General features: G+C 38.5%; 1 protein-coding gene across 1 annotated transcript in view; it reads right to left on the bottom strand.

Annotated features, from left to right (window-relative positions):
* The window catches only part of b4galnt4a (beta-1,4-N-acetyl-galactosaminyl transferase 4a), a 149,500-nt gene that overhangs the window by 102,836 nt on the left and 22,637 nt on the right, over positions 1–24,027 (bottom strand). Inside the window, exon 2 of the mRNA XM_053491208.1 lies at positions 9,897–10,009. Coding sequence (XP_053347183.1) covers positions 9,897–10,009 — 113 coding nt within the window. The remainder of the gene's footprint in view (positions 1–9,896; positions 10,010–24,027) is intronic.

The following is a 24,027-nucleotide window of genomic DNA, read 5'->3' on the forward strand; positions in this document are numbered from 1 at the left end:
ATGGAATATTCCTGTTTTATTAATACATAATCAATGCATTAAACCACCAGAAGTGTGAAAAGGAGGACACTTTCCGCAGTCAGCAATCACAGCGGAATCCATGTAACAGAAGAGACATCGCCACAGAGGAGCACCGAGAATTAAATTTAGCTGAAGGGCTAATATTAAAATTAAATAATTGGGTAAGGGTGTCTGCTGAATGCCATAAATGTAGCTGTAAATGTGAAAGCACCAAGTCTTAAATTAAAAGCAGAAAGGTTTAACACAGACACTTGTGAGTTTAATGGTATCAGGTGGATTTGGGGTGCAGTAATGTGCGTGTCTGTTGGTTATGTGTCACTTTCACAGTCATTATCCTACAAACAATACACACTTACTGTACATACTGTACATACTGCATCATGTAAAGTATGCTGTGTCCAATATAGTGATGGACACTTATGGCCTCTCCTCACATATGCATAAAGATGCCATTTACCACAGAAACATTTCCATGAACTTTATAAATTCATTTGACACCCTTCAGTGAATCCAGTTTCGCAAAGGCTGCAAACTGTACATTATCTTCTATATTTTTATAAAACAATTAGCTCTGACTGAGGTATCTGATTGGATGAGAGACATTCCATTAATGTTGATATACAGCGTACCAGCATTGGGACATTTACTAATAAATTAAACTAGTTCCACCATCTCTAAGGGATCGAAGAAGACATGCTTTTAAACTATTTTCTGTCCTGACTTCTAAGTGGTATAACAAACTTTCTCTAGATGTCTGTACAGCCGGGTCAATGGCAATCCTTAAACGACAACTAAAGACCTATCTGTTTCTTTGACATTTGGGTTAATTCTTTATTCCCCACCCACACCAAAAAAAAATCCTTCCCAACTGTTGTTCTAGTTAGTAGCCTACTGATTCAGTGGAAGAATATATTTATTGATGGAAGATAAGCACTTGCATAAAACGCACTGGATAACAGCATCTGTCAAAAACCATATCTATAAGTAAGCTATATAAATCATTTAACGCCACACATGCTATAACAATCATTAATTACACTAATTGTCTGTTGGAAGTATGAAAGTGAATTGATATGCTTGGAGTTACTGGAAAAAGGGTAGAGCAGCTGCCTGACAAAACCCACATTTAAAACCATTCACATAAGCACTTTCACTTCTGACAAAGCTTTTAAAATAATGATATCTTGTGTGAGGATTTTTTTTTTTTTTTGCCAGAATGAGTTAAAACTCAAAATCTTCTCAAAAAGTTTTTTTTTCCTTTGGTCAAACTGTTAATTTAGAGAAACAGATAGAGATGATGGGAGGAAGCATAAATAAAGTCATTATTTTCATGTTGTATACTGTATACTGTAAATAATAAAATAAAATAAAACATCACTAGGCCTTCTAGGCCAGCAGTGGCTACGACATGTCCTACCATAAAATCAGAAATATGATCAATTGGGTAGGCCCAACAGTCTTTGTAGTGAAAAACACAGATGTTGTGGTCTGCGCTGCTGTGATGTATAGTTACATGTCTGCATGTCAGGCTACGCCGTAGCGTACGTGGCTATGTGAGACCTTCAGAGCAGACTTGAACAAAAGCATGTAATATTCATGCATATTTAACATTTTCCTAAAAGACATTACATAAATTACAGGTTTGGATTTTAATCATTAACCAAATAGACGATACGTACTGTATGAAACTAGGATAAAGACTTACACTTCATAGCAATATGCATTAGATTATGTTCACAGTTAGCCATGTAGGTATCCTTCCTAACCACCCAGAACTGAACAAAGCAGCAGGACACATCTCTTCACTCTTCTAATCCTTATTCCATCTCGTCAATCCTGACCTAGAGAATCATTCTTATCCCGTTCTCAGCCAGACACATGGTCTCTCACACAATAATGTATAACACCACACACAAACACACACGCACTCCGTTTTTACCCTCCCCCTTTCATTGCTTGAGAACAAAAGATCAAGTGCAGCGCGCAGCCTGAGACATTAATCCCACGGAAGCTGCAGGTGAGTTCTTCTCAGGCATTAGCAGCCCTATCAGTGTGTCAGAGGTGGACGACTCCTTATGGAGGCAGATATATGGGACTGTAACCGAGAGCTTTTCTCCGTCGGAGAATAATTATGCTCTTACAGACACCTCTATTATGCCGCGAAGTCTCGCCATGGAGCATATTTAACCAATCAATGGCAGTTAAAGCTTCAGTGGAACCATTATCTCATCCAAGAACCTGCCGTGAGATGATGATCCCTGAACAGGTGTTCGGCTACAAAAAGGAGCAGGCCATATATTGACTGAAGCTATTGTTCACTGACGCAGAGGAGCAAGACACTTAGCTGTTCAGGGGCTGTGGTCGGATTTTGTTCTGTTCACTAGGGAGGAAAGGAATATTGCAAGGCCATACGATGATGTTGCACAGGATACAAGTACTGAAATAGTACTGCAGAACTACATTACTGAAAACGGTATATTAACACATGCACAATTATTTACTAAGTGCACTGATGAGCATGTTTTTCGATGTATGCCAGTAAACTGGGAATGCACTCTGTCTGCTTCAGCAAAAGTGATACAAATGGATCAACGTAATGAACTTGAGCAATCGTTATTCTCAGGCAAGGGCCATTTAGTTGTGAGTGATGTGATGAAATGATATTGATATTTCTATGCATTTGCTGACTGTATGTAGAGAGTATCAGAGTGGACTATTGTCACACACTCCATTGTTGGCTAAATCGACAGCTTCATCATTTCCTCCAGTCGTTCAATTTTTCCCATTTTTATTCTGCAGGAACCCTAAAGTTGTACAGTATAATAGTTGTAACATGGTTGTAACTAGCGTAAGAACCTGTCATTATTAAAGAAATAGTTTGTAGAAGTAGTTTAAAGGTTAAAGGTAAAAATAAGCTAATCAGCTAATGAAAATCAGTATTATTATTATTTCAGGATTGTTGCCCATGTACTGTACATGTCTGAAAATGAAAAAAGAAATTAAATTTTGTAAGGTTGAGTATCTTGTTTACACAAAGCTGTACCTCCTTCGTCATTAGCCTAGTACACTTCCAGTTTGGTAATCGGAGAGTGAATCACAAATGAGAAATTTAATATTTTACAGTTGTATTACTGATTGTTATTTGCACCGCGATTGAGAAGCATATAAGACAAACTGCTTTAAAACTTCCCGCAAGAAGGATAAATATACACTGATCTGTCCATTTATCTTTAAAAGTTCAATTTCCATACTCTACTCTCTTGGTATCGCGAGGATTGCTGTGGTTTGTAGGTGCATTACCGTCAATTGCGTGTAAATTCTGGTGTTGATTGGCTCTGTGGGTAAAGTGCATATTGATGTGTAGTACCCCACATACCATTTGTCTCGCCTTGAACTGTTCTCAAAACAACTCCCAGCAGGAATTTTGGTTGGTCGGAACACTGTGGTGATGTTAATTCGGCAATGTTACAGATGTTGTTTTTATTAGAAAGTTATAACTTTTTTGATGAATTTATGTTGGAACAACTTTAACTACGCCTTAAAAAAATGCTATATTTGTGCAAAAAAAGTGCTAGATGCTGTGACATAATCGGGTACATTACTGCTCATAACTTCAACTCAACATTTTGATACCGAAAAATGCCAAAAATTAATTCAATTCTGTCCAGTTTTGGGTGATGCTGTGACAAAATCCGCCTAGACAGCCATACATACAGACATACAGACATACATACAGAGTTCTGCTCAATGTACAGACAAAACCTTTCTTTTATTTATATAGATTTATATATAATGTCCCCCCTTGGGACAAATTGTTATCGAAAGGTAGAATGACTTGAATGAAAAATGATGTTGGAATGATGTTGTATGAACGACCCAAACACGACATTTCTAATAAAACCTCAAAACAAAGAAAATCGAATGTCTGTTCAGTGCATTTATGCCGATTGATATCCATTCGCAAAACGTCTGACCGCATCTACGGTTATAACAGGGTTTAGAATTCCTATAGGACATTGGGACAGATATTGTACAACAGCTATCAACATACTGTACAGCACATGTATCCTATGTCGCAGATCTCTTGGTGTCGTAATGATACCTCTCTGATTCATTTTCCTACCCAAATATTACCACAGGGTGCATCTTAGCTTAACATTATTATTATTAACTATACTATAAAATGGTGTTTGTACAGGGTCCAAACTGCATCACATCCAGTTTCACAAAACAAACGTTATGACATCTAAGACATAAAGTGGGATTTTAAAACCTTGTAGCTGCCTTCCAAATTAATATTTCATGGAAATACTTATTGTCCGTTTTTTATTTTTTATTTGTGGCGCTCATTTTTATTTATGCACATGAGCTCTTCCAGTCATCCTGTGATAAGTAGACAGTGCTTTCACTGTTGTGATTGGAGTTTAAGTCCTGCTTGGGCCACCAGTTTGATATCAATATTGTTTTAAAATAATTTTGCAGCATTGTGTTAAAGTCTTTATCCCACTGTCACGCAGTTAAAGTTGTTCCAACATAACTTCATCAAAAAAGTTATAACTTTCTAATAAAAACAACATCTGTAACATTGCCGAATTAACATCACCACAGTGTTCCGACCAACAAAAATTCCTGCTGGGAGTTGTTTTGAAAACAGTTCAAGGCGAGACAAATGGTATGTGGGGTACTATGTGTTTTTTCTTATGCATTACCATTTCTATCCAATAGCAATCGCTCATTCATATGGACATATGTGAAGGACACTACACATGGCAAGGGTGATTATTGGTACAGTGACGTTTTTGTTCTCATTAGAAGATTTTTTTTTTTGGTTCTTTTCTTTTTAGCATTTTCGGAGTTTCATGTGTTAGAGCTTTTTACCAGTCAGAGGTAAAGCTATAATTTTAGGCTTTCATGACAGAGAACTCTAACATTCACATCTTCACTTAAAGAGGGACAAACAGAAACTGTTTATACTGTAGCTGCCAACAGCAGCCAACAGGACTGAACTTTTCTTGTGGTGGTTCCACAAAATTAAACAGATTACAAATGATCATAAAATTATTATAATGAAACATTATTAGCGAATTATTAATTATTATTTAAATTGGCAGTACGATGGCTAAGTGGCCTCGCACCTCAAGGATCGCGGGTTTATTTCACGTGTGTGTGTGTATATGTGTGTGTGTGTGTGTGTGTGTGTGCACAGTGATGGATTGGCACTCTGTTCAGTGTGTGCCCTGCCTTGTGCCTTAAGTCTTCTCTGTAGGCTCCAGGACCCCATGATAGAAGAATAAATAAATGCATTAAATGAAATACATTTATTGAATGAGTGAAATTAGTATTAAAATATTATGCACAAATTATAAGAGGGATAAAACACTGTGACATGATGCTATTAGACAATCTGGTTGGTAAGAGTAACTCCACTTTAGTTATTTGCCTATAGTCTTGGTTTTTTTCACATATAGTAACAGCATGCCCTGCCAGGTCAGTCGTTACATACAGACAGATTGAAATTCTCTGCGTTCTTGATCCTTAATTGATGAAGAGTATGTTTTACTTTTGTGTTTGACTTTTTATTAAATGTATATAATTTTATTACAGTTTAATCCAAGTTTTGATGCTAAGGCATTTATTATTGTGACAATATTTTGTTAGGATGACAACCTCCATTGTACATGGGACATTTTTGGCTCCTCAGGTCTTCACAGGCTCAGCCCTCGATGTTAACCTGATGGGAATGATGGATTCACTGAGCTCAGGTGACATTGCTCACCTGGAGCAGAGACACATTAATATGCATGAGACAGAAGGCAGCGTCTCTCTCTCTCTCTCTCTCTCTCTCTCTCACACACACACACACACACACACACACACACACACACACACACACACACACACAGATTTCATTCCCAGTTTAAGCTAAGAGGATGACAGGGCCCTCAGACTCTTAATGAGTACCAGTGAAGGTGAGAGAGGCACATTAATGATGGAATATTTTATCTTTTCAGGGCTTAGAATGATAACAGTGGGAACGTCACACGATCCTAGCTGCAAAAAGCACTGTTGCCATATTTAACGTGTTGCCATGTACTACAGTAGGTGTCCGAGTGCACGTAGTTTTGTCTGTATGACTCTTTGAGTAAGTGTGTGCATTTTCTCCCCATGGAAACTAAAGTTGAACAGAGGGATGGGAAACGCCTGGTTAATAATGAATGAAGGAGACACAGACGCGGTTCAGGAGATATCAGTGCATCACCATGGCTGTCACACTCCCACAGCTTCCCACCGTCACACCATCAAAGCTTTCCTCCATGTTGGCTAGAGATGATCTGTCACTGAGTGTTACCATGGTGATAGGAATACAACTACTTGCGTCTATGAAGTGCATCCTTGTCCCTTAGTGTTTTCGAAAAGTATCCTGCTGTTATTCAGCCAATTAGAAATACTATTTTCCATAATTCTTTCCAGATGCTAGAACAATGATTCTTCAGGGGTTCCTTGGATATTTATAAGTTTTCGCCCAAATGCAATTTTTTAAAAGGAGACAAAATGAAACGTATTTAGAGCATAAAACGTTCAAAAAACAAAAGCTTAAACAAACTGGCTCATGAAATGGATGTAATGAAAATACAAAAAACACTCTATATAGTGGGCAGAAAAGTATTAAACAAATGTAAACCTTTTTTTCTGCAATAACTGCTTTATCCATTAAGGTTCATAAGAATCTGGAGCCAAAAAGGAACACTGGGCAAGGAACACACCTTGTTAGGGATACAGGTTCATTACAGAGCACCATGCACACAACACTAATTAATACACACACAATCATTCATAAGGTCAACGTAGAGTTAGCAATTACTTACTAGCAAGAGTTTTTGGGAGAATCTGGAAACCTAGGCTCAAACAGGGAACGCTGAAGCTGTGTAGCAACAACAATATGCAATGTACCACCACCATGTGTTCACACAAATCTACCTTATACATTTTTTTTTTCTTGTTGGTGCATTGTATAATGTACAATCTCAACCAGATTCATGATGGAGATTCACCTAGGAGGTTCATTTCCTAAACCTAAACAAATAAGCTTAGAAAATGTTGTCTGCTTTCCTTAATTTATTATGGTTTCAACTGATTGAATGTATAGGTGGACCATATCTTATTTCTAAGCATATGTTTTGTCACATAAAAATAGATTTGCCTCTAGGTAGGTGTTATACTGGCAGTTAAAAGGGAACTATAATGCAAAATTCACTTTTTAGCCATATTAGACATTCAGATGGGTCTCAGGTGTTCATGTACGGACAAAAAATATGAAGAAAACATTCCATGTGTTGTCTTTTTTCAATATTTATATTATCCCGGGCTTAAACATGTAAATTAAATTTAAATTCTTTGGAAAACCATAGAGGTAGCTCATTCACATAGACACTGACAGGCGCATTTGCAGTAGGAGGGAAATGAAGCAAGCTTGAGGTATAAAAAAAAATGCTTTATCTAACGAGCATTAACAGATACACATTAACAGCTAGACTTGTGTTAACTTATAAAAAAAAAAAAAAATTGGGACCTTTACAAGAACGTGAGGAGAATATAAAAAAAAGTGCACTGACCCTACCTTTAATTTGTGAAGCATCAAAGATACTCCATACAACCGTTGTCATAACAACTCCAAATCTTCAAAGACAGCTCGTATGGATTGTCTCATACAACCTTTTCTTTTTCTCAGCTATTTAAACTGCTTGACATTAAAAATGTGAAACAGGTAAGAAAAAAAAGAGAAGGAAAAAAAAAGAAAGGATTTATTCTTAGCACATCCCAGTCTGTCATACACATGGAAAAATGTTCAGAGATGTGCATCATATTCAGTCTATTTGTGTCTGGAGCTATATTCATCTCTGTTCATGTGAATCAATAAAGATGGAGATGTCCATGTCTTCCCTTCACTGTGTCCACACCCCCCGCTCCATTCTCATGTAATATTCATAATTTCATCGTCTGTACCGCTTTATCCTGTATACAGGGTCATGGGGGACCTGGAGGTGGGGTAAACCCTGGACAGGGTGCTGGCCCATTGTAGGACACACACACACACACACACACACACACACACACACACACACACACACACACACACACTATGCGCAATTCGGAAACTTAATTTAGCCTAACTGCATATTTTGGTACTGTGGGGGGAAACAGGCGTACCCGGAGGAAACCCAACAAGCACGGGAAGAAACACGCAATGACACAGCAAAAATGTTTTACAAAATGCTCATATTACTATATTATTCTTTTTGGTCATTGAAACAACTGAAAACAACCAAAAGCATGATCATATGTATCTGTGCCACATCTTTGCCTATGGACCCATTTTGTAGATTTTTTGCTTAGTCATGTTTGTATAGATGTTTTGCCTTCAGCTGCGAGCAGAATAAAAGGCACATGTAGCTACCACAGAGTGAGCCGTGTGTATGGTGGAGAGAAAGGTAGCAGCTCATTGGTGAAGAGGGAGGTATGGAAATATCTGACTTTTAGAGCACATAGAGGAGGAAGATCAGGCTATCAATCATTTAACGGTAGAATAGAAAAGGAATGTACATGTCCTCAAATGTCTTTTGTGGCAGTGACCTGATATTCAGTTAGTGGCACACATGAGACTTAATATCATATCAAACACACTCCACTATTTCCAAATTCATCCATCAAAGTCCTGACAAATGAGATGTACACTACTGTAGTTGACCCTTTATATCTCAGGCAGAAACTGGCTATTCCTGTTATTATTTTTTTTTTTTAACCAACATTATTTCATATTTTTATCATGATTTTTTAAAATCGAAAATCATAATGCACAGGGACATTCTGATTTTACTGCAAGGGTATAAAGCCTCAGTAAAATTTATATTGGAGGTAAAATTTGCAATTGGAGGTAAAATTTATATCCATTGATATGATTTCCATCTACGCTGTGTGAAAAAAAATGCTGTTAAAAAAAATTTAAATCTTCATTATTTTACTGTAAAGGTCTTTACACACCAGGTCGTGGGGGGCCTGGAGACCATCCTAGGAGACAAGGCAGGGTACACCATGGACTTGAAATCCATCACAGGGAACCCACAAACACACACTCTTTTATGCACTAAGACAATTTGGGACCGCCAATAAGCCTAATCTGTATGTCTTAGGACTGTGGAAGGAAGACCGGAGTACCCGGAGGAAACCCACCAAATATGAGGAGAACAAACTTCATGCACACAGACCTCGAGGCGGGAATTAAATCCATACCCAGGAGGTACAAGGCAACAGCGCTAACCAGCAAGTCACCTTGCCGTTCCTTAAGCAAACATTTTTTTCTTTTTTTAGCCTTAGTTGCTTTTTAATATTGAAGAGCCATATGCAATCATGAAAAGAATTGCATAAATATCACAGGGTATAAAGAGTCAGTTGAAATGAGAATAGAGCAGACCATGTCCTGTTTTTTTCATTGCTTAACAGAATTAAAAATGCCTGTTGCTTCTTTAAATATCCTTAGGAACATTCTTTTAGGGTGTCTGTCTATTTAAGGAAAAATAGCACATTATCTTAGTCAAATTCAAATTGCTGCTTAAACATTATACTTTTCCTGAACGGAATTTACTTTAATATGCTCGCACGCTTCTTTGAAATATGCTGCTCATATCCTTGTTTTAGACATAACTGGATTTTGCCTCAGAATAGTGCAAATTGACAAAAATGCATAATAAGGGCAATCCTTTTATAATTATTTCTAATGCTTATCTAGATAATTAATCTAAACCACTCGGGTGTAATCAACTCAATTTGTCAAGGCATATTACTCCATAAACTTTTATACACTCCATTTGATTTCTTACTGATGCATCATCTTCACGGCTATCGCTGGTGTCCTCACTCTTGTGATGGCTGTCCGAGGAGCGTGAGTTTCTCTTCTGACTGGTATCAGTCCCCTCTGCTTGCCTCTCTCCATCTGTGCATGAAGCAAGCAGAACAAAGCTGGTTAAAATAGCAAGAGCTGAATGTATTTATACATAAGACCACTGTACATTACAGTGACACTAAACAGCCATAAAACTAGGATTAGATGACATGGCAGAAATCTTGAATGTTATTTATTTAAATTTCAGGAAATGCACTGAAGGCAAACTCGTCAATATCATTTTCTCATGTGTGAGCCATAAGAATAAGAGACAGTGGTGGAAATCTAAACTAAAGCCTAAATGGATCAAGTTAAACATTTATAATCATACACAACTACTGTAAGCTCGTGGATAGTATTTAAATATAATAGAATGCAAATGTCCAATAACAGATCTAAAGATATAAAGTAGAATATAAGAATAATATATTACAAGTCCATACCGTTATAAGAATAAAACTGTTTATGGTACATAATATATGTCCTTGAATTATAATAATACCACTGTACACTGGATACATTAAATAAAATAAGATATATGAACCAGCCTTGATAGATCTTCTCAGTACATCCAAACCATGGACTCTATTGTGAATACTCATCTTTAGAATTCCTCATTTTATATCATTTGAAAACTGCTTTTGTCCATCTCTTCTCTCCCTCAAATGAAACATTTTTATGAAATGTAGCTCTAAATAAAGCAGGCGTTACAGGAACTCAGTGTTCTACCAACTAAGTGTTACAGGTTCTGGGCCACTGACCCACTCCAGATGGATTATAGGATTTGCCTGTATAGTCTTCCATTAGACCTGAGACCAAAAGCTCACAGGGAACTTGGCAGAGAGATAAGGACAGAGCAACCTACAGAGAGAAGCATTAACCTCAGCGGAAGAATGATGTACTAATTTTAGTATCAGAAATCAAATGAGAAAATGAAGCACAAGAGAATTCCGTATTAACATATGCAAGTACCTCTGGAGACGTAATTAAAACAACTTTGAAATGCTTAAATAATATTTTCATAAAATGGGAACAAGGGGCAAGAAACATCTCCAACCTTTTTACCCTCATAAATAATGTAATGGTCTATGAATATGCAAACAACATGCTAATTAAAGAATTAATCAACACCTTTCCCCTCTTTGGGGTTAAGAGAATGAAACATCAGAACACCTCAGCATAGTTGTTGGTGCCAGATGGGATGGTTTGGGTATTTCAGAAACTGCTGATATGCTGAGATTTCTATCGACAACACTTAATTGTGCGAAAAAAAAGAAAAAAAACACAAAAGGTTTCTAGTGAGCTGAACTTATCTGTGATGATAAGCGAAGATCGAGAAAAATGAGCAGGCTGGTTTGAACTGACAGGATAAGTCAAGCAGACAATCTGTACACATGTGATGTACGGAAAAGCATTTCAGAACACCCAAGTAGGACTTCAATGCAGATGGGCAACCACAGCAGAAAACCACACCGAATTCTGGTACTGTCTGCCAACACCAGGAATCTGAGGCTACTGTTGGCACAGCCTCACTGATACCGTGGCATGCAGATGGTAGGGTCAGAATTTGGTGCCAAGAGCATGACTGGATGGACCCACCTGCCTTGTGGTAACAGTTCAGGCTGCTGGTGGTGCTGATGAAATGGGGCAGGGAAAGTTTTCTTAGTAGACCAGTTCCACAAATTACACAGGTTCAAACCATTAGGAAAAAAAATAAGCTCGTACATAATGCTCCCTCAGTTGGATTTATACAGAAACACTGAGAAAGTCCTAACGGAAAATGTGAAAATAACGAAAAAAGATTACATTAGACTTAAATTAGTCAGGGATATTTAACTTACTCACAGCTGGCCTGGAACCTACTACAGTATATCCTCGGAAACAAACTATAGACAATTTTGAAATGCCAGTTAGCCTACTCTGCATGGCTTTGGATAGTGAGGCTAAACCAAGCAAGCAAACTCCATATGCACAAATGTGAAGGATAAAGCAAACCCTCGGTCAATATAGCGCAGTGCTGCCTATCCGGGTCATAATTTGCATCAAGACAAAAAACGTTACATAATTAGTGTTCGCTGTCCAGATCTGCAGTTATCACGGATATCTTTCATTTTAATTTTAACAAATGCTACGTCTAGGAACATCTTAATGGCCCTGTCTTTTCCCTTCCTCATTCGCAGACACTCATACGCAGGCAACAGGCAACTGAAAGCACCTAACACAATAGAGGGGGAAAAAATCAATATGCGAGTCTGCCTAGAGAAAAACCAGCCATTAAAACATAATGAGATGTTATGGTTTTCTGGATATGTGCACTAAATGCAGCCTGAGTAAGTTTATAAGCATATAGCATCATCCTAGTATCCTAGCAGAAAAAAAGACAATGCACAGACTTCCAATCTACTCCCTATCTCAATCAATACCATAATAAAACCTGTATCAACCAAAACCAGATGAAATAAAAGCCGTTCTGTAAAAGTCTCCTTTGTGGATTTAAGATCCGCTCGGAGATTGATTCAAAACTTTTTTTTTTTTCAATTTTGTATGCCATTTCAAATCCAATACTAAGAAAACAAATATGTCATGTGATACAGTAGGATGCAGACATAGTTGTGCTCAGTGTCTTCAACTTTTAACATTCCAATCAGAAACCAGCTACAGTACCTAAAAAAAAAACATACTCCTGGAATAGGATCCCTTTATTTCGGTCAGTTTTGATGACAGAAATATTTTTTTCTCTGCGTAGGCAGATTCCACTTCAGCATACTCCAAACTGTGGTTAATTGAAACTTTGAAACAACTAGAACTGAGGAACAAGCTACATAGAAAAATAAGTAAATGAACTGTCTCCTAGCAAAGTAATACTCTTCTTTGTGTTCATAGCTTAGCAGCCATTCTGTGGTTAAAACTGATTAGCTAATGAGCTAACAAATGAGCCACAGCCGTAGTCCAGGCTGAGCGAAAGAAGTCCCTTACTGCAGCAATATATGTGACCTTTTCAAAATAAAAATCTGAACATTAAATGGAGAAAATAAGGGAGAAAAGTGATGATTGTATAGATAAGCTGTGATTACCAAACTGTTTACAAGCTTATACGCCATAAACGTAGTTTTGTGCTGAGTCAAATTGTAAATGACAAAAGAGTGCAAAATATATTATAAAAACTATGTAGGCCTACAAATAAAATAAACAAAAAAATAGCGCTGTGCAATTTAATCGATTGTGCAACCTACAAAAAAATCTCTTGTTTGTCGATGGCCAGAAGCTCTACAGTACATGTGTTCATCTCATCTGAGCGCGTTGAACATCTGCAGATTTACTTCCCTTTTTGCCTTTGTAATAACCTGCAATCTTTTGCAAAGGCTTTTAACACAGCAGTGGGGATTACTTTTGGCTGCATAGTATAGATATTGCTACGCTAATGAACGCTAATTGAGGTGGTTAAGTCTACATTTAAATTACCAGCCTGAAGTGACTCAATTCAGACTCAAACATCCAGACCAAAGAATCTGATTTAAACAATATGGATTGTAATATGAACACAGCCCAACATTAATCTCTAGCTAATAACTAGCTAGATAAGAAGTTTAAACCCAGTCATCGACTTACCAATAAAAGAATATTTATTTACAATATAATTATTAGTACTTTAGCATACTTTCTATAAGAATCAGATGTCATTTGTTTTGCACTTGCACAATGCACTTTTGCATTCCTCAAATTATATTCATAATTTTATACACGAGTCCAATTTATCCATCATATTTTCATCTGGACGACCACATGCACATTAAAGCATGATTAGCATGAGTTTGAAGGGTAGCCAATATAACATTTAAAACGTATTTAACATGGCTTCTAATTAAGGATGTATCCTCTAACAATCAGAAAAAAAAAGTAAGCTACAGTGAATAAACAGATACAGAACTAAAGATTTGGCACATGATGATGTCTCTAGAGGTTACTTTTGATTTAAAGTGAAAGAGACCCTTTTGAAGGTTGTTCCTTTCCAAGCAGCTGCACCCAGAATAAAACACAGCCACTATAAACTCTATCATATTGCTTCACTTGTTTTTTTCTTTTTAATGCTGGGTCATGCCTGGTGACAAAAAATAAATAATGACGTGTTGGATGTGACAGTGAGTGTTAGAACAGCTCCTGTGACAGCAGTGTGGCTTAAATCAAAATAACGCAAGAGGATGCCTTTATCGTGGCCTTCTACCATTTACACAACTCATCTCCAGTAAAATATGCATGAGCCACAGAAGGCATGCGAAAGTGCTTTCTTTTTTACCACAAGTTGTGTGTGTGCAAAGGCTGAAAATTAATAGTTGCCCCCATGACTGAAATGCACACACACAGACAGACACACACCACGAGATGCCTTCCACTTGAAACTGTGTCACCAAACTGCGTGAAAAAAGTGCTTAGCGTGAACATCCTCGAAACGAGCAGGAAGTCGATGAGAAAGAAAAAGCCTTATCGTCTTCTGTGAAACATACTTCACTGAATCATAGTGGCAGCATCTGTGCCGGTTTGATAACTATTGTCAGATGTTGGCAGTTAGTGGGCAAAGCGGATAAATAATAAAAGCCTGAAGCTGCAAGTGTTGTCACATAATCTTTAGCAGATCGTGCAGTCATTTGAAAGCTGATGGTTTTCGAGACACACCTCGTTCAGGGTTGTTGATGGGCAGAGAGGCAGAGAGTAAGGAGACCGAACCTGAGAGTAGAAAAAGCAGAAAGTGCGGGTGTGGTGAGTGACCCGAGTCTCTGCCTGAGATCAGCTGTTAGAGGCTTAATGAAATAATTAAGATGCAGTCAGAAGGTTAATGAGAGCCAATCAACAATTTCACCCCTGATGTGAGTGACGGGGAGAGAGAGAGAGAGAGAGAGAAAGACAAGAGTGTGAGAGTGGGAACGAGAAAGACAGGGGCCACATGAAGCCGAGGGAGCGACTTGAGAAGGGGGTTAATGTCTTAAATATTAAGAAACAGTTCAAAAGACTACAGCTTTTACAGTAGACATGCAAATAGAATCCACAAACATCATTTGCTAAGTACCGATACTGGATGAGGTTGAAAGCGCAGTGCTACGGGTTTGTCAGTGCAGAATTGTGCGATCATGTGAAAAGATGCCCTTTCAATAATTCAGGTGAATTCATTTCATTTCATTTAAATTCATTACCAAATCAGTACAGCATGCATTTCAGACAAAACAGTCATTTCTGAGACAATAAAACATGACCCAAGACATGATTACTGCTGACAATAAAAAAAAGAAGTTCCATCTTATTAACTTAAAGAGCACAATTCACCTACAATATGTTACAAGTAAAGTAGAGCCTTAAAACAATCCAAAGATCCTTATATCAAGAATATACAGTACACACTAGAGATGGGAATCATAATTACCAAGGACTACAGAGATGATACGATATTATTGATCTATATTGCGATTCTGAAAAAATATCACTATTGACATCCTGATTCAGTATTTTCATATTTTGTTTGCTCTGGCCAAAGAGAATGCTGTGCTGCCTGTCAATGTGTGAATAGTTTAAAGCAATATTTACGGCAATATTTGACCATCTTAAATGCAAACATATTTAGTTTAAAACTTTTTTTATATAAAATTTGCACAAGAATTACCTTTTTTTACCTTTCTCTAATACACATTAACACATACTTTCTAATCACTACATCAATTATTTTTTTTATTTGTCATTCATTTGTTTACTGTTACCTTAATTTACACAGGTAAATCGCATTTACTGTACAGTTAACTGCAGAATTACTGGCTCACAAAAAATGAAAGCTAAAATTATTTAAAATAACTAAAACAATCACACATACAATGAGTATTAAACAAACGTGGAGCCCATGTCCATTTATGTTCAAAAGAATTTGTAATTAAGTTTTTTTTCTGTAATACACATTTTCTCAATGCAGGTTTTTTTTATGCCACCCCATATTTCAGTATTTAGCCTCAACTGGCGCTCAGGATCCGTGTGTATTGTTTAAAAAGCTTGAAGAATATTTGCGGAGAGTCTTGGACCGCTCTTCCAGGCAGAACATTTCCAACTTATTGAGATTCTTGGGGTTTCTTCAGTTAAAGACCCTCTTCAAATGAGACCACAGATTTTCAGTAGTTCTTCAAATCTGGAGAGAGCCATAACAAAGGTTCAATTTTTGTAAATTTTGACATGTGCTTCATTGTCTTGATGAGAGACCTAACTACAGCCAAGTTTCAGTCTTTTTGACTAAATGTTTTGGAGTTCAATAGAATTCATTATGCTACTGACCTTAAAAAGAGCCCCTGGAGCACTGGCAGCAAAACAACCCATAAGCTTCAGAGCCAGCATCATATTTTCCCGTGAGTACGAGGTGATGTTCTTTGTATGCAGTCCCTGTTTTTTTTTTTTCACCAAACATAATGCTGCTTAATTTCTGTCTCATCTGACTGCAACACACAATTCCAGTAGTAACTCCAACGCTGCTTGGCAGAGTTCAGATGCTAAAGTGTGTGTCTTGGTCTCAGGAAGGGCTTCTTACATGGAACTCATCCAAAAAGCTTCTGTTCATTGGGGTGGCATCTCACCGATGGTTTTAAAATGCTGAAACTTTAAGATTCAACTATATTCTTTACCTTTCGTAGCATACTCCTCACTGTATGTGGGAAAATGTGTGGATGAGTCCCCTTCTCTGCAAATTTTGAACAGTCCCATACATTTTTAACTTCACCACAGCTCTGACAGTGCGTCCTTAATACCTACTTCTGTAACCATGCTCCAATTAATGCAGCTCAACACTTATTTTACTCATATAAGTCGAGAGCTCTTTAGTTTTATCCATATTGATGACGAGCAAAGAATGTTCCCTGTGTGCTACGTCATATTTATACCTCAATAAAACAGCCATAGACAATTAAGTTCCTAGACACTATATACAATATTAAGAGTGGTTTTGTCCCCAAAGACACACAGACCTTGGGTTTTATGTACAGTATTGTTTCTATGTTGAAGAAACACTGTCAGTCTTCAATCAAACATTGTCTATAATTCTACCACATATATGTTGTCCATAATTAACTATCATGACGGCAAAACAACACTTTTGCAGAAATAATTTTTATTAACTTTATTCTTTGACTGAACTTTGTTTTAAATCATTGAAGGGTGCCAATAATTCTGGAATTGACTGCACCTGAAGAATTAATTATTCTGTGCATTGAGATATCATACTTTTCATAGTGGCACAGACAGAGTGTGTCAGTATCAAAAGTAATCTAGACCGGGAGTCTAGACATCAGACTGGTCGTGTTCTCTCATGGATAGGGGGGTGGCGGGCGGAAGGGGGTGGGGGTTGTTGGGGTCATGAGAGACAGCATACTCACAGTCTCACATTAATCATAGTAGCACTAGCCAATCATGGGCCTCTGTGAGCTCCCGCATGCAGAAGGGGCAGAAATAAATTTTCTCTCGGTTTGTTAAGCCGCACCTCATGTTGCGTGAGTAGCAGTTTGAAAACAGGCAACCGGCAGACATCACATGTCTCGCATGTGATAGTCTTTGCCCTCTCTGGATGTAGTTGTTGTTTTGGTGTAAGAGTGCCCTAACAGAAAGATGGATAGGAATTGGCTATGTCTAAATTAGAAGAGAAAATCAGGGTTTCAAAAAAAAAAAAAAGTAAAAGTAAAAGTTCTTCAAACTTTTTGTAATTTCCACACAAGCTCACTGTACATAAGGATGATTCTAGAACACTAAAGCCTATCCCACATGGTGCCTAGATCACTATACAGTAAATGCTCTCGCTATATAAGGCAGCCCATTAAAGCCCTAACATTAACACCACCACCAGGTGACCCTAATTATATACCAGTAAACCAGTGACAGAATCAGGGGCACCCAAGGCCCATCTATGCCCCTAGGGAGCGAAGGCCAAGCTGTCTGGCTCAATCCCATAGAAAAAGCTGAAGCAGCAAAAATTGCTGAAAAAAAGGAATGATGGCCACAATAAAAAGAGACCAGAACACCAAGTGCACCACACATGTGTACCCAGCAGGCAAAGAGTTCAAGGCTGCTGACCTGGCCTTTAAATTCCACCAGCTCCAAATTCTGATCAAGCATCCATGGACAACAAGTCCAATCCATGGCACCAATCTAGGCGGTTTTAACAGTAATGCTGCTTTTAAAGTTATAGTTGATCAGTGACCAGAACAAAAGATCTAAAATGTTTACCTGAAATACTTAAATAAATATACACCAATAAGTCATAAGTCATAATATTTCACGATATTTGTCAGTTGAGTGAAATGTCTCGACCTGTGTTCAGTCTTGCTTTTCATCCCCTGTATCAGACCCCCTGCATTGCACCACTGTGCATAAGTAGGCCATGGGTTTTGTACCGTTGGCCTCCAAACACTGTGCTAAACTCGTGCCTGTGCAAGCCTGCAGTTTTGCCCAGCCACGGATACCATGGAGCATCGGTGCGCTCCCAGGAGCTCTTTAATGTCCTGTAATCTGGGTCAGAGGCAGCGGGCCAGGAATCTGAACTCCCTCTATTCACAACTCACACAAACACACATGTACGAACACATGCGCATGTCTTGCAGCATCATTAGCACAGCCTAACATTCTAAACATTCTCCACCTATTTATCCCACTTTCGAGCTCTTTCTCTCTCCATATTTTTCAAAAACAGAATCCATGCATAATAATTGCACTAAACTCAATATTAACAGTGCGAACCAGTAAATGGTTTCGACAGTAATTGCATTGCCCTGTCAAGCTGCAACGCTACTCATACACAAGCACCATCATTTTATATTTCATTTATCACCACGCCGAGAGGAACAACAGAGAAGTAGCTATGCAAATCTGCACGGCTTAAGCTTTGACCTTTTGCATTGGCAGATTAATTTAATGGAATCCTGTAATCAGATCGAGCTGAAGAGGTCAGCAGAGGAGAGGTTAGCCACCTGTGAATACTTTTACTCTGATAGACCAATAAGCAGGCGACATGCGTGCTTTGCCAAATGAGAGAGCTGCAGGTGGACTGTATGAATGAGCGTGAAAAGTGTGTGTGTGTCAGAGAGAGGAGTAAAGTGGCAGCATTCATGCTGATATGTTTGTAATAATGTGATCCTAAATTAGGAGCAGAGGAAAGCGAGTCACGGTGCTACACTGCAGCATCTCATCAGCTCCTGCATGTGTCGTATCATCGCCCTACATTAAGTTTTTTTTTACACACACACACACACACACACCCTCCAGCTTTTCCTCGCTCATCCTTCCTCCCTTGTTCTTTCCTATGACAGAGACATGATGACCTCACACCTCTCCTGCTTCATGGACAGCCATGGCAAACAGTTACCCAGGCAACTGGGCCAGAGAAAGAAAAATAGTTCCATCAAAAACAATAAATGTCAACGCCAGAAGTCAGCCTCTCACATACACATAATGTTCGTCTTGCTAGCACTGTAAAAAACACTAACCTCAACCTTAACCTCAGTAAGCAACTAATAAGCAAAACACAATGCCCATGACATCGACAGGAGGACAGGAAATAACCTATTAAAGGGGATTCATTATGCTAAATGTTCTATTTAGTCATTTTTGGACATTCTGATAAGGTCTCCAATAACTGTGTTCGATTTTAATATCCAGATTTATTTTTAGAATTGTGTTACAATTCTAAACAAATATAGCAAATTATTTTCTCCCGCCACACAAAGAGCAGTGCTGCCTGCCAATGCGTGAACAGTTAAAAACGCCCCACCTTTATGCTTATAAAGGAACAACAACAAAACGAAATCTTTTTAAAAATCGTGTCAGTGTAATAAATCATGAATTGTCACACAAAAGAATAGTGATACATAACTAAAACGATTTCCCCCTCATCCACTATGTGTCTACAAACTAAAATATGTGGGGAAATAAAAAACAAAAAAAAACATTTCTTCCGGTTCACATTTTCGGATTGGGCGGTGCTTAAACAAACCAACTAGATTCTTTTGTGAGGTCATATTGTTCTCTGTCTCGTTGCTCAGGAGTTGTTATCTGGAGGGTGTGGCTCAGGAGTAGCTCATTTACATAGACACTGAAATGGTGCATTCAGAAAAGGAGTTAAAAAAAAACTTAAAATATTTTACCTTGCTTTGACTTTAATTCTATTTGGAACCGCTGGTCAAGATGATGATTTTTTTAAAATAAATCCTACAAGCATTCAACCTGAGATATTGCTTTAACAACTACCTCGATAGATGCATGAAGCCTGAAAAGTGGACAGCCGAAATACACACTACTTAAGTGATGCCTTCGAATATGAATGAGCCTACAATCTGCTACACACACACACACTACATGTTCCTATCACTTAATAGGTAAAAACCAAACAATACCATGAATTATCGTACTGTTTCATGTTTCAGCTCATTCATTCATTCATTTCATTTCCACCGTAATGTCTCTTGACGCTGATATTTCGTTTGTTTCACACTGATTGATGAGGCAGCACAGGCAGTGAGGCATCAAGGCAGCTGCATTCCATCAAACCTTTAGCCACATTTAATATTTATTATGCCGCCCAAGATCTACATAATATTCCATCTTCCACTTATCTTCAATTTATTCATTTATTCATTATATCCTGGTCAGAGCCGCGGTGGAGCCTGTCCCGGGAACGCCGAGCGTCGGATGTCTTGATAAAGCCCGGATGTGATGCCAGCCATATGCGGAGCACCATGCGACACACAGGCACACACAGTCACACACTCCTGCACACCTAAGAGCAATTTACTGTAACCAATCCACCTAGTGACAGTAACCCAAGCTCAGGATTAACCCTGGGACCCTGGAGCTTTGCAACTCAATGCAATTTCATTTGTATGGCGCTTTTGATAGCAGACATTGTGACAAAGCTGCCTTACAGAGATCCGTATGCAGATTAAGATCTCTAAGGAGCGAGCCAGAGTGGACGCTGGTAAAGAAAAACCCCGGAGACAACATGAGGAAGAAGCACTGAAAGGGAACCAGACTCAAAAGAAAACCGGTCCTCTTCTGAGTGATGGCGATTATCGTTACATTATACTTGTGTGTATATGAAACTTCAAATACTGTACATAAACAGAAATGGTAAAACAGTCCAACAACAAATATGAAGCATTATTTAGTTGAAACATTTCAGAAACTAAAATCAAGGTCTTTTTTCAACTAGGAAGTTATTAAAATAGGAAAACTTAAAATAGGACTTAAACTGGAAAATTTGTTCTGACAGCCATGTTACACACACACACACATCAGCTAGACACACAAGAGGATTGGGTGTCTCTGGTGAATGTGGGCTAGTGAACAGAACGTCCGTCTGAGACACACAAACACACACACACACACAGAGTCAGAGGTCCAGAGTCTGCAGATGAATGTGCGGTTTGTTCAAGGAGAGGACGCGTCGGCCGACTCCTAACCGAGTGAATAAAGTCAAAGCTTACCGCCCTGTACAAAGAGCCCTATTTTTCCTCCAGACTCTCACATACACACACACACACACACAGCTCTCAGTGAACACTGGCTACCTCCCTGCCCCCCTTTGGTCACACGCTGACCACAAACATGCACACATGCTCAAAGCGTATATACCTTTACGATACTTCAAGCGCATTAAACAGGAAGTCTGAGATCCTGTGTACGTTTATTTGCATATTAATTGTAAAAGGGCAGAGAGGAAGAGAAAGATCTAGTGTGGAAGAAAACCAAAGAGCTGAATGTTTAATAAGAGAAGATGAGATAGAGAGAGAGAGAGAGAGAGATAGAGAGAGAAAGAGAGAAAGAGATAAGGAGCTGAAAGTGAGAGTGAAAGTGAAGAGGAAGTGAGCGATGATAAGAATTGGAAGAAAGAGTGAAGGGTATAAAGGCTGCGAGTGATATCCTTGCTCCATCGGGTAGCTGCCGTAAAGAAATGAAAAGAGCTGCATTCAAGTCTTAAACTGGACATAATCCACGATAATTTACTCACAGGACTGGAAATAAAGCTCATGGTGGTTTTCTTACTTGTAGAAAAGTGCACAAAAAAATAAAGGCAAGAAGTTATTTTATGACGGTCAAAATACTGTGACCCTTTTGAAAAAGCCATTCAGGCTCCTAAGTGGTGCAGCTGTCTAAGGTTTCGTCCAACCATTGGCAAAGTAGTGCCAGAGACGCCACCATTGCCAGAAGTCCAAGACAGTCATTATTGTGGCACTGGCCATTCATGTAACACATCAGGGTGGTTAGTGCTCTCTTCTCCAAGTGTCTTCAGCTTCCATTTGAAAAGCTGCAGTGGTTGGCTTCATGCTCTACACAGGAAGCACGTGCTAGCCGTCGATGACTAAATCAGGAGAGAGTTATTGAATACGTATTCAGGAAGCAGCAGTAAATAAATAAATAAATGAATAAAAATCCTATCATATCAGAAGCATGACACATGACACCCCTCTTGCCGCCTCGTCCCCCGCCCCCCCCACTCCTTTATTACTGCACGAGCCACCAGCAATTAGTGTTTGATTATAGAAGCGTCTGAGATCGGCACAGGGCCTCTATCTTTCCTTTCTCCCTGATTACAATCATTTCGCCGTAATGATCATGTTCCTCATCTCACCCGATCAGACGAGCGGTATGCGAGTGGTAGGACGGCTTTATATATTTTTGCATGTGGGACAAAACAAATCTTGGAATAAAAGACCAAAGAGAACGGCGCCAGCTTTAAAGGAAGCGTGAATACATAACGTGATATATGAGGTAAGTGAAGTGCAGAAATGTCACGGGTATCAAATTTGTTTGTGATATTACTGTATGAAACAGATGGTAGCAAAACACCATGCAGAATTATTATTTCGTGCATTTTTATTATTCACTTTGTCCTTGTTTTAATTATTATGTCTTCATTGTCATTCTCTGTTATTTTGTTAAATGGCACAGATGTATGCACACACACACACAGACTCACTCATGTACAAAGGTTTGTGCATGTAGGCCAACCTAAACCAACTGAAAACCACAAAAAAGCTGCCATTCTCTTTCTGATCATCAAACACATCAGGAACTTTCCCAATCAGTTTTGCTTTGAATACAGCTTAACCCCAGAACGCGGCCTTTGAAATCACCTCCACGCATAAACGTATGCCGACTGCAGCTGAATTAATGAATGACAGTGGCGGCCCCATGGAGCCCGGAGCAGGGAGATGTGGCAAGGAGAATGCAGCATTCAGCTGAAAAGGAAAACTACGGCAAAGGAAAAAACAGACAGAGAAAATCTACACCCCTTTCTATTTTCCTCATGTTCTATGTCCTTGCACTCATCCTATCAAGTGCAAAAGCTGTAACGGTTTCACGTCACTTCGAGACACAAAAAAATTCAATCTGTCACTATTGGCAACAATCAGCAGCTCCATAAATATCCCTCTCTCTTCCTTTCTCTTTTTTTCTCTCCCTCTCTCTATCCTACAAACAAACAAACAGGGAAAAGTATTTCAAAAAAACGTTTTTAAATTCTAAACACCAGGAAACAGAGATAGGAGGACAGGGGACGAGATAATTAGAAGATTTCGTCTCGAACGTGTGGGATGTAAATGCACAGGCGCCTCAAAACCAGGCCCTTTCAGGATGTACTGATCACATGCCAACCTTCTCCTGTGCTGCCTATGAGATTGCACGGTGACTTTACAAAAAAACGTAACAATCCATTATGACATATGAGCACATTTATTTACATGCAAAACTTTTATTTGAATTAGAGTCTTACAGAAAGACACACCTTCTAACTATTGCTATAATACCAGGCGCTTTTTTTTTCTTTTCTGGAAGCTGAATTGAGATAAATGTCTTATTTTATATTTATAAGAAACACAAGGAATATAAAGCATTTCTATTCCTCCTGCTATAACATATTCTGTTTATGATTTATTTCAGCCCGTTCCCTATTTCCCAAGGAGTTTATGAGGCTTTTGGCATCAGTTATGAAAATAATTAACTGAAAAATAGAGGCTAGCTCATCCTTGGCCAACCACATTCCAGGCAAACTAAATGAGTGATGA

Source organism: Clarias gariepinus, chromosome 2 (genome assembly GCF_024256425.1).
Source record: "Clarias gariepinus isolate MV-2021 ecotype Netherlands chromosome 2, CGAR_prim_01v2, whole genome shotgun sequence".
Lineage (NCBI taxonomy): Eukaryota > Metazoa > Chordata > Actinopteri > Siluriformes > Clariidae > Clarias > Clarias gariepinus.